The sequence below is a fragment of the Medicago sativa genome, chromosome 6 (assembly GCF_051527215.1).
Source record: "Medicago sativa cultivar Bolivia chromosome 6, Bolivia_mono, whole genome shotgun sequence".
Lineage (NCBI taxonomy): Eukaryota > Viridiplantae > Streptophyta > Magnoliopsida > Fabales > Fabaceae > Medicago > Medicago sativa.
In genome coordinates, this window is record NC_140754.1 from 19,722,795 (window position 1) to 19,735,140 (window position 12,346).

General features: G+C 33.7%; 1 protein-coding gene and 2 long non-coding RNA genes across 4 annotated transcripts; 1 reads left to right on the top strand and 2 right to left on the bottom strand.

Annotated features, from left to right (window-relative positions):
• Window positions 1–905: 905 nt before the first annotated feature.
• On the bottom strand, window positions 906–2,876 carry LOC146913514 (uncharacterized). Its single transcript, XR_015013618.1, has 3 exons — window positions 2,337–2,876; window positions 1,936–2,027; window positions 906–1,510 (listed from the first exon to the last, which is right to left on the bottom strand). It is a non-coding gene; the product is annotated as an uncharacterized LOC146913514 (long non-coding RNA).
• Window positions 2,877–4,282: 1,406 nt separating this feature from the next.
• On the bottom strand, window positions 4,283–7,834 carry LOC146913515 (uncharacterized). 2 transcript variants are annotated; one of them, XR_015013619.1, is made up of 5 exons: window positions 7,309–7,834; window positions 6,947–7,001; window positions 6,702–6,846; window positions 5,331–5,445; window positions 4,283–5,130 (listed from the first exon to the last, which is right to left on the bottom strand). It is a non-coding gene; the product is annotated as an uncharacterized LOC146913515 (long non-coding RNA). The 2 variants fall into 2 exon arrangements; XR_015013620.1 differs by having other exon boundaries at window positions 5,331–5,498.
• A 995-nt stretch (window positions 7,835–8,829) lies between these two features.
• LOC146913516 (uncharacterized) lies at window positions 8,830–11,771 on the top strand. Its single transcript, XM_085720943.1, has 2 exons — window positions 8,830–8,886; window positions 10,830–11,771. Exons 1-2 carry the CDS (start codon window positions 8,830–8,832, stop codon window positions 11,664–11,666), a joined length of 894 nt encoding a protein of 297 aa, XP_085577069.1. The 3' UTR covers window positions 11,667–11,771.
• The last annotated feature ends 575 nt before the right edge of the window (window positions 11,772–12,346 follow it).

The following is a 12,346-nucleotide window of genomic DNA, read 5'->3' on the forward strand; positions in this document are numbered from 1 at the left end:
CGGCAACATCTGGCAGGGTGGTGAAGACAAATAAATTCAGATTTCAAGTAATAAGAACTTAGAAGGCATGTCTACAATTATGCAGTACAATCAGCAAAATCAAGCTTAATCACTGTATAAATATTTATCTTCATTGTGTGGGTTATAACTTGGGAGAGACATATAAATCAATGATGCTAGCAACTCCTTTAGAAAAGCATTTATATAGTTAAAGTTTGGAGGATGTAAAGGCAGGTATTATAATATAAGTTACATATAACTTAATCAATTTCTAATTATTGAACAAAAATATCCAATTTTATTTTCCTCATAACGTAGTAGATAAAAACTAATTGCATATTATTATGAATAGCAGATAAGACAACAATATCATAAAAAATTATAAAATAGAAGAATTTGGCTCAGCTTAAGACACATCTATTCTAACACTAAACACTCACAAAAACAGAAATTCACCTTGTGAAAATGCAACCCACATTATACCTTTAATCAAAAATTTGAGAAGAAATTCAAAATAAATATATAAAATCTCATTGATAAGTTAGAAGACGGTGTGAATTTGCGATAAAATGAGGACGGAATTGAAGAGAGGAGGGAGATAAAGATTCGACCTGAAACACAAACATGACGTCTGCGTGGACAGGTTGGATTTCAAGAATACGTTGTAGCTGAAGAAATTGGATTTTTTTTGCTTAATAGCGTCGTATCAGTCACATTTCTTCCAGATTGAATCAACTCTCTATTAAGTCAGTCCTCAATTCAGTGCATTTCTTAAAGTGATGACACAAAAGGAAGCTTTGTTTTATATAACTTTCAATTCCAATAACCGTGTAGAAGCATCTACTGAGGTTCTACTTTGAGTTATGTCCTTCAGGAACATCTCTGTGTTTTCCTGTTAATAAAGATAGGGTCCTGAATATATTGAATTCAAAGAATATGCCAGCTACTGCTCATGAATTTGAAGACTTTGATTTCAATTAGTTTTCAGCATAAAACTTCAATCTTTAAAATGATAATAGCTACATGAACAAAAAAAGTAGATTAGAGTAGAGTAGAGTAAGTACCTGAAGATGATTGCGATGAATGTTCTGAAATGCATTTAAATCACTATTCAAGATCTTACAAAACCCATCCGAAATTGAATGTTTGTAAACTTCCAAAGCAATGAAATGATTCAAGATAGAGCACATAAAAGTGAGATCAATAACTCAAATAACCCATACAAAGTAAAAAAAAGAGGAAAACCAAGAGATGATTTTAAAACTATATATGCAATCATACACAGACACAAATAAAATGCTTGAAAATTAAAATTGACTTATGCAATTCATGAGTATGTAGTACAGTTAATGTGAACTACTTCAATAAAAATAAATCTGGAGAGAAACTTTAACAATAAGAACCTTTCTCCATTGGATTCAAGCTCAAACAATCAGACTCTCAAATTTCTCTTTCTCATTTTGCAAATGATTTGATGATCACTTGCTCTCAAATTCTGTAAATGAAATACCTAACAAAAAAAGACACAACAAAATGAGATATAAAAAGCGAGATCAGAACAACAAAAAGGTAAAAGTAGAAATTAAAGTATCAAAGCAAAAGTAAGCATAAATCATTGACACTGACCTTGTCATGTGCATCAGTAAAATTGCGATTTTGAATTAACTACCAAAGATTATCACATAAGTAAGAATAAAACATAAGATATGTTGAATATATTGAACAATATACACCACCATTAAAATTTATTGAAGCAACTCATATTGAAACTGGGAAGATAGATGGCAACTCTTTGTAGAACAGTAGATTTGCATAAATAAAATTTGAATATAAATGCATTTAAAGAAATGCAAATAGATTAAGTTCAGACGCTAAATAACAGCTCACAAAAATCACATATAATAAACTCTTAAATTTAGTCAATCAAAATTCAACCTCCATTCATGAATGACAAATTTCAGCCTAAGAGCTTTCCTTGTTCAAAATGTGATTGTTAAAATGCACCAACTAACTCCTTGAACCAATACCTGCACTAAAACAAATTGATTAAACAGATGACCAAAATAATGACACACAATAGTAATAGCTGCAACAAACAAAACCAGTATATTCAATTTGCAATCAACAGTAATCAATTTAGATAGCAAATGCAATTCAAAAACTCATAATATTACAAATAACCAAAAATCAAATTAAACAAATACTTTAACTCTTACCAATTTGAAAAAACCCTAAACTGTAAAATCAACAAACAAAACTCACAAAAATCTTATGAACAACAATTACCTTAGTTTTAATAGAGGCCTAAAAAGCTATTGTACGATAACTCTTATTACCTTAGTGTTAATATTGTTTGTTCATTTTTCACATACTCTGAAGTTATGATGCCTTTCTTCTATGCTTCTCCCAACAACTTCAAATTAAAAAGCACAAATGAAAACACACAAACCAAAAATTTTGTGGATTCCGATTCACTTACCTTTATTCCGATTGATTTATTGGATGGTGATAGCTTGATCGGCGAATCCACCGGAGGTCGGCGATTTCGGTTTCAGACGCCGATTCACTTACATGTGTGCTGCTTCCTTATTATTTCATACGCCGGTTAAATCTAAAGTGTGGATGAAATGAAGAAATCTGAAAAAGTTTGTGGAGAGAAAGATAAAGAAAAGTGAGTGAGAGATTGAACTGAAAATCATAAAATCCCTAATTTTGTTTGATGGGGAAAATTAAAAAGAGTGAGGTAGGATATGATGATGTTGTTGTAGTGGCGAGAGAGCGAGGGAGAGGAATGGGGTTGAGTGATTGCAATCTGTTTCAGCAAAACATACAAGGCGTGAAAATTTGTTTTGTTCACAAAAATAAGAGATTAGGTGTGAGGAGATTAGGTGCAATCGGTTTCAACAAAAAAATACTCCCTCCGTTTCAAAATGAGTGTCGCTTTAGGCTTTGAGACACAGATTAAGAAATGGAATGAAATAATCATTGGATATAACGTTTTTACTAAACTGCCCTTACTTTATAAGAAAAAAACAAAATTAAAGTTGCATTGAAAATTGTGTGAGAAAAAAGTTGGAGTATTTACTGAGGGTAAAGTTGGAAGAAAAAAAATTAAAGTTGTACTGAAAATGTAAAGTGACATTCATTTTGAAACAATTTTTTTTTGGCTAAAGTGACACTCATTTTGAAACGGAGGGAGTAGGAGATAGGCATGTGGCAAATCTAGGGCAACAGGGATAAAATAGTAAATTTTAGCTCTAGGGTTTAGATTAAAATTAGGGCTAAATTATGCTTCCGTTATAACTTTAATTAATAAATAGAACGCAGACCCGTGCGCCGCACGGGTCTTATGAGTTAGAATAATTTGATATATAATAGACCGAGATATAGTGGAATGAAATTTAAATAATTAAACTACATAAATGAAATTTATCGCCAAACAAAAGCTACAATATCGATAAATATTGTATTGCCAACCAAACATGTTACACCAAAGAAATAAACGGTTTTTAATGACAACATAGCATATATTATGGAATATTACACATTTCGAAATACTTTTTCGTACACAACATTAGACGTCACATCAATATCTTCACCATCTTCATTGGTTATCGCCCTCCTCTGGATGTAACTCTCGAGACAACAACATATAATTGTCAATGTGAAAATACTGGCGTTGAGAAATATAATCCAACATGTCACAGTTATTGCCCTTGGCTCTCGTTAATTGTCACGAAAAATGAGACAACTAAAAGAAACTGTCGTCTTTGAAACTTGAAAGATCACGATTGATGCACAGGTCTTTGTGATGCACACATGAAATGTTTGTAAAACATGTGTAAAATGTATAGTTGCTTCTAATTTTTTTTTTGTTACAAAAATAAATAGAAAGAAAAGTGGTGTAATTTTTTGGAAGAAAAGATGGTATAATTATTACTTGACAAAATACACAATTATTTTTAACCCAATTTTTCATTTTATGGATCATTGAAGCAATTGTTAGAAAGACGCTTAAAAATAGTAGCAATCACATAAATGATTTGCTATGTCATTTAATCATTCATTCATATTAGGAAAAAATAATAAATAATCATTCATTCAATAGCTTTTTCAAATGGACAATGGTTTCAATATCATATTTTTTTATAGTGATTTCAATATCATTGAATCATGCATTCATACTGTTAACATCAGTGAAAAAATGCTTTACTTTAAGGGAATAAGGATCAACAAAAAAATTACAAAAGATATTACTAAGTATAAAAAAAACTAAAAAAAATTGAAGCTTCAAATGTGCACTAATATAATCAAACACTAAGTATAGCCAAAAAAATATCAATGTGAAAAGGATCTTAAGTGGCAATAAGTTTTTTTTGAATCAGCAAAATATTATGGATAACCAAAACACTCGCAAGACGCTAAGAGACGGTGGAAAATAAAAACAAAGAGGCCGCATATATGCGTAACATCCACCCAAACAACCAAAACTATAATCCCACACAAATTCATAACAGCCCCACTAACGAAACGAAGCGAAATAGCGTAAGATATGACACTGAAATCCAATAATAACCACCGGAATTCAGACCCATAACTATGCCACAACCTGCGGAAATCGCAACACTAAAAACCGGAACCCCCCAAGCACCTGAAGCGGAGAGATCAGTCAAAAAACAGCAGCAGAAACAGGTGCCGAACCAGAAAAAAAACAGGTGAAACAGGTGCTACACTGTCATGACAGCAACAGAGCCACTGCCCACCTACATGCAATAAGTAAGAGCACATCATGATGTTCACCCCTCATTTTTAGTACAATCCACTATCAAAGCAACATAACAGAAAATTTCATTATGTACACTAATTATATGGAAGACTTAAACATTTGCCCACTTTTCCAACCCACTTTGAGAGTCTTGTATACTTATCCTTTATGGGAGCCTAGCTTCAACACAGGTACCAAAAAAACTATCTTCATTTGTGCTTGCACCTTTAATATAATTGATAAAGGTTCATCTTCACAAATCTGCAATGCAATTTCATAAAAATAACAATAATTTCAGATGAAGTCGACCCCTTTGCTTGAACTCAGCCATATCATAGAAGTATTCCCTATTAATTTCTTCATTTCTGCACAAAACTCCATCAACATCACTTGATCAATACTACACTTCATCACATCACAACTACTCAATTTCACCACTAAAAATAGTCACATCTCGAATCGAGTTCATGATACTTCAGAGGTTGAAATCAATATATGATGAATTTTATATAAAAACACTATAGTTGACATAAAAGTTTTAAGACTAAAGATTTAGGAACTTTACCTGAAGTTTTACAAAACAATCACAGGAAGTGATAATCATGATTATCCAAAATGGTAGTGGCTTATGTATGGGGGAATGCAGCCGCCCTTCAAGGGAAATCAAACCATGCCAACACCTTCACATGTATTTAGAGAAATGATGAGTACTTATCTCATTGATAACATAAACCTGTGCAAGAGAAATCGTGATTGCTTAAATAAATAAAAAACTATGACAACATAGAATAGAGTGCACTAATTACATAATATGTGGTAAAACGTGCAAGCAAGTCCATTGTGTCATTTTAACAAATTGTGCAAATATCCTTCTGATAGCCTATAGCTCACATCCAATTGAAATCATAATGAATGGATTTAATTGACAGGCATCCTTATAAACACACTCAGATTGATAACCTTGCTACCTTAACCTAATTTCCAAAAAAAATGTGACAAAAAAAAAGGCTCAGGTATATCAGCCATTTTTATGGACATCTGGTTTAACCATGACACTATGGCACCTACAATATACATGATTTGCGCATCCTCATGTATCCATTTCTGCATCATTCACATCAGAACATGAATGACCCTCACTCATCCAATCATTAAATTTAATGATACAACAGATAAGGACTTAATGTGATTGAAGGGTTTCCATGAATTTGTTTTGAAGAGTTTTTGTTCATAACATCTGGTATAAACTAATGAAACTAAACTTTTTTCAATGTCCTTTTCATGTATATTTTTTAAACTCTGATAAACTGCCATTCAGAAAGCGCGTAATCTCTGACCACATTCATTGATAGCTATTTTACCACATACTCATTTTACTAACAGACCAAAGTTCAACAACCATAATTTATTCAGCAACTATTACCCCTGCAACTGAGGGTAAAAATGGATAATAGTCTACCATACCATATATTCAACAACCATATACATTGACATGATCAAACTTCTAGCTTACCATAATTTTTTTCGATGCACGGCAAGTAAATGTCAACCATGTGTTGATTAAGGATTGTTAACTTAATTGGTTGTCCATCATACAAAAAGATTGAGAATCATGATAGCAATTACTATCATATATAAAATTAAGATGAAATGGATTTTCATTATTTATTTGGGTGAATATCTATCTTTTTTAAACATACAAAATATGAGTTGATATAGAAAACTCAAATTGGATGTCGCTGCTGTTCATCGAAAGATAAAATAGGCATCCACAGATTCACATGGTTTACTCTAGAGCGAATATCAAATCCATGAGATTCAAGCTTAAAAAGAAAACATCCTTCAGTAGTATCCTAAATCATTGATTGTAGAAAAAAAAAGTATAAACTTATCGACAATACACTTTTAAGTTAAAATTAGAGATTATTTAACTTGCCTCAGAATTGCAGACCTTGTCATTTTTCACATAAAATCTTCACAATAATAGTAATAACTCTCGATGCACATTTACTGTATGCCTGATAGACCATCCTATACCAGTCTTAAACTCACAGGTTCTTGCCAACACTGAACTGAAGCATCTATGAAGCAACATTGTTACACACACAAAATGAATTAATTTTGGCATAAAACAGTAGAATGAAGAGTAATCTTGCGAAAATCATGAACAAAATAATTAACCTCAGCTGATTCAACCAAATCTTCGATAGTTGTAGAAAATTATCAGAGAGAGGGACTGTAATCAGACCAGTAAAACAAATTAGAAACTTTAGGCAAATCATTAGTTAATTTTTTAAATGCACACAAAGGATAGAATAATGGTTATTGTAAAAGCTGCACCCTATAATTTTTTCTAAATCACGGTGGCGCACCGTGATTTTGATAAAGTCACCACAGAAACCCAAAATAAGCTTGGATAAAAAATATACACATCTAAGTATAACCTTATGAAATAAGCTCCTTATAGCAGTCAAAGAAAACTACCTTAAAACTCAATTTAAATTACTTGCAACTTGAAATAATATGAAAAAGGAAGACATTACACATGTAGAGCAGACTCTAATAGATAATGTTGTTTCTTCCTCATTTTCCTTTGTCCCTAGAAGCCACAAACCAAGCTTAGTCGCCTTAAGATTCTGATCGTTCTCATACGTCAATCTGCCTTCATAAAATGATACAGATAATGAGCAAACACCTTTATAGAAATGATTCCTCAAAAAAAAAAAAAAACTATAGAGAAATGAGAAAATACTCGTGCCTTGGTTGAAGTCAATAGAGAAGAACATAGCAAAGTACCTTGATATAAAGTAAGCTACAATGTGATTCCATAAGTATGCCCACTTGCAAAAATATGTAACACACTTCATATGTTCTTGCCAAATGATTACCAACACAGAATGAAAAATAATAGCAGATTCATATGTTCCTTTCAAAAACCAAAATCATATGTTAAATAATTAAGAGGTAATTACATATTGTCAAGCAAGATACTACAACAAATATCAGCGACACACACAAAGAAGTGGAGAACAACAAAACATATATAGCTTTAAATCAAGGCAAGCCTGATGCAAATTCAATGTTTCAAAAAGCAGGACACAAAAAGGAAAGAACTATAAGTGAAAAACCTGAAGGGGAAAGAAACCTGTAAAAGCATCACCTTCTCATATGAACTCAAACCTAGTCACACTAACTATAAGAGAAGTTACAGCTCCTAAAGAAACAGAAGAAAAAAAATATGCTAGCATAAATTGTGTGAGAAGGAAATAGTAAAATTGAAACCACGTTAAATCACTTCTATCAAATTGCGAAGTTGGTGAGATGAAATAATATTTATAAAAAGATATTGAAGTGATACCAATGAAACAACCAAAAAATACAATTTTCGTACCTTTTTTGCTTATGATTGTAGCTAGTTCTTTGAACAATGGAATGAATAGACAACATGAACGACACAACAATTAAATCAAAACAATAGACATACAAATTTGAATGGAAAAAGTGCAACAAAGTTTAGGATTTTGTTACCTCCTTTTTATATTCCAGAACCAACTACATCCTCTTAATATACCATAAACAAATACATGTTGCATCACATCTTCAAAATGACCCGGATCTTAAAATACACATAAATCACAAAAATGATTTAAAATCAAAACACGGATTAAGATTTATATTAACTTTCTTCAGTGGAACAGAGGTGAAATTATCACAACATCCTAACCTAATTCAACCTTTATATCCATTCCATTTCTTTCCATCAGCTTTCCCAACCTAATTCAAATTCACGGTAAAACTATATCGCTTCACAAAACTCACCACAACAACGGATTTGTTGCTTGGATTCTCTATCGTAAACCTCTCTCTGAATTTAGACCTAAAAATCACAAAACAAAAATCATCAGAATCAAATCGAACTTCAACAGAACAAATTCATAACGTAAACAATCACCCTTCGGTCGCCGTCTTGGATCCATCAATTTGTGCGTTCAACAAATTGATGCGTGCAAGCGAGTAACTCGCTTAAATGATTGAAGCAGAAAGAAAAAGAAATCGAAAAGGCCATGGTCACAGCAGCAGTGTCGCAGAGAGAAGGAGAGAGGGAGAGAACTGACCGTGCGGTAATACGTGATTGCATAAGGAATGGGGGGAGAGGGTTGGCGGTGGTGACGATGATAAGAGGAAGAAGAAGAAACGCGTGAGAGAAAGAGAGGAAAAATTGTTAGGTTTAGGTTTAAATTAGGTTTCGTAATTAAGATTTAGGTTAGGGTTAAAACAGGAATTTTAGTCATTAGGGTTTAGGAAAAATTAGGGCTTCAAAATTGGCTTGGGACAACTTTTATATATAGAATAGAAGAATAGATTAATAAATAATAATAATAATAATATAATAATATAAAGATATTGTTGAAATAGAATTGCACCAAATAAACAGATGGCCAAAATTATAGCAAACTTGATAACAAATTTCGGATATGGCCAAAATTATAGGAAACTTCATAACAAAATTCGGTTGGCCAAAATTATAGCAAACTTGATAACAAAATTCGGCTGGCATTAAGTAAGATGATCAATGGCTAAAATTGAATGGCGCCTAAATGTGTAAGATCCAATGGCTCAGAAAAGTGGAGGGAAAAATGGGGGGAAAATATTAGGGTTAGGGATAGCTTGGAGGGATAAGCTGAAGTAGAGATAAATATGAAATAGTTGTTTCGGAAAACAGAAGAGATAAATATGAAATAGTTGTTTCGGAAAAATAGGGCTATAGATAAATATGAAATAGTTGTAGGGCCAATTTGTTTCTGAAGTAGTGATAAATAAGAAATAGTTGTTTCGGAAAATAGAAGAGATAAATATGAAATATGATCAATGGCTAAAATTGAATGGTGCCTAAATGTACAAGATCCAATGGCTCAGAAAAGTGGAGGGAAAAATGGGGGGAAAATATTAGGGTTAGGGTTAGCTTTAGGGGTTAAGCTTTAGTAAGTAAGATATTAGAGTTAGGGATAGCTTGGGGGGATAAGCTGAAGTAGAGATAAATATGAAATAGTTGTTTCGGAAAACAGAAGAGATAAATATGAAATAGTTGTTTCGGAAAAATAGAGCTATAGATAAATATGAAATAGTTGTAGGGCCAATTTGTTTCGGAAGTAGAGATAAATATGAAATAGTTGTTTCGGAAAATAGAAGAGATAAATATGAAATATGATCAATGGCTAAAATTGAATGGCGCCTAAATGTGCAAGATCCAATGGCTCAGAAAAGTAGAGGGAAAAATGGGGGGAAAATATTAGGGTTAGGGTTAGCTTTAGGGGTTAAGCTTTAGTAAGTAAGATATCAATAAATATCAACACAAACAAATAACATTAAGAACCCCCAAATTGGTTGTGCAAGAGCAAGAACCATTTCCATGGTGAGGATACATCTCAGTTTGACTTAGGTATGGAGTCCAAAGAGAACATTGCTCCAACTAATTGATCCAAATATGGCCACGACAACTCCAACCTTGTGGTAGTTGACTTCTACAACCAACAGAGGAAGGTGTGAATTTTGGTTCACGACTTGAACCCAATCTGGAATGAAACAGTGGCCACCATGATGTGTTGAACTATCCTTGTTAGTGATGAGTTTGTATAGTTGGATAGTTAGTGTTCAAGTATAGGAGGTGTACTGGCAAAAAGTTAGAACCAATTGGACTTCACCTCACTTTGCATATATACAATTGATTTGCCTTCATTTTGTTCGATGCGAGACTTATTTTTTCTACATATGGAACTTGATGTTAAAAAGAGATAGGGCCTGAATATAATCTATAAAGAACATTATTCACCTTACAAGCCGGCTTTGTAAGGATGAGTTAGACCCAATTCAATCCCAAGTCATGTGATGTGCTGAATGAGAGTATTGTGCAACCAAATATGTTTTAGTCTAGATTCTAGATTACTTTTCTACAAATTTGTTTTCAAGGTTCATAGACAAACCCTTGAGAAATTATGATTTGCTGGTACCAAATTCTTTAGATTTGCTAACCAAGATTCTTGTATGATTTTTTACTGTTTTGCAGGCCGCAAGAGACCACATTGAGCAAGTAGCCAGTATCAGGAAGAGGTTTAGCCAAGCACCAGAAACCTCAAGGGTGCCGGAACAAACTACTCCATCTGTTCAATCGAACAGCACCCCTCCTCCGCCTTCTTTTACTCAACCTACCATGTCATTTGCTCCTCTTCAAACTACTGAAGATGATAAGAAGGCTGCAGCAGCTGCTGTTGCTGCTAGGCTTGCTGCATCTACATCCTCAGCTCTCATGCTCACATCTATTCTTTCTTCCCTTGTTGCTGAAGAAGCTGCTTCCAAGAATGGTAGCATGACCTCTGCTGAGTTTAATTTGGCACCACCTGGTTTCCATCCTGAGAAAAGACCCAAACTTGATCAGCAAATGCCTGTTTCTGATGTCAACAGTTCTGATACCGGGAGCTCTTCTTTTTTCGCCACTTTTCAACAACCTTCTTCGGCAAATATGCCACCAACACCACAAAGCATGCAATCCATATCACAAACAAATCAATTACAAGGTGCATTTGCTTCAGCACCCCCTCCCCCTCCTCATTCACATATGAATCCACAAGCAAATCAGTACGTTCAATCTGCCGGAATGATGGTTGGGGGAGTTCCTTATGGATATGGATCAAACAACCTACAACCTCCACCTCCACCTCCTTTGCCTCCACATGTGGCAATGGGGTTAACTAGGCCCAGTAATCAGCCATCACAATCCCCTCAATCACAGGCTCAGCAAGCACAGCAGCAACAACAATCGTCAACTGGAGGATTTTACAGGCCACCTGGGTTTTATGGGCAAATCCATCCATCAACACCACCGGCACCGACACCTAGACAGTGAGTATTGTTTAAAGATGAGCAGCAAAAACCGCTGCAACTTATGTTGTAAGTTCCTTTAGAAAATTGTATGCAGAGGATTATCTTGGAGGCTGTGTAATATAATGTATATTACGCCGCATTTAATTTTGTAACGCTGTCCTCTTCTACCGCACTCTTTTGACTGAGTTGTAGGTTTTAACACCATTAGTTGATACTTGACCAGTTATTTAAAGGAAAGAACTGTTGAAGATGCATCATGTTGGGGCACATCATGTGTGTGGTCCTGTTCTTGATGATGCATATTAGTATGAACATTATTAGTAGTTGTTCTTAGGCACCACTTATAGATGAATTCTGAGATTACTCTTCGGAATCAATTGACAAGATATGTTGGCATTTTGGTTGGTTTGATTTTGCATGATATTGTCTTGGGGTGAGGTTGGCAGACATATGCCTCTTTCTCAAGACAAACAAGGTACATGAATGTTAGGTTTTACCTTTTTTTTGTTTGAAAAGAGATGCAGGTGTCCTCATAAGTGTATGAATGCTAGCAACACATTTTTTTCCTACACAAACTGTTGTTTTAGTTGGAATTCATATAAGTTATACTAAATCGTATTTAAGTCATAAATTTTGTGGTACTCATGAATTTCAAGTTTCAACTAATAGAAATATGTTGCAAGTAGCGAGATCAAAACAAGG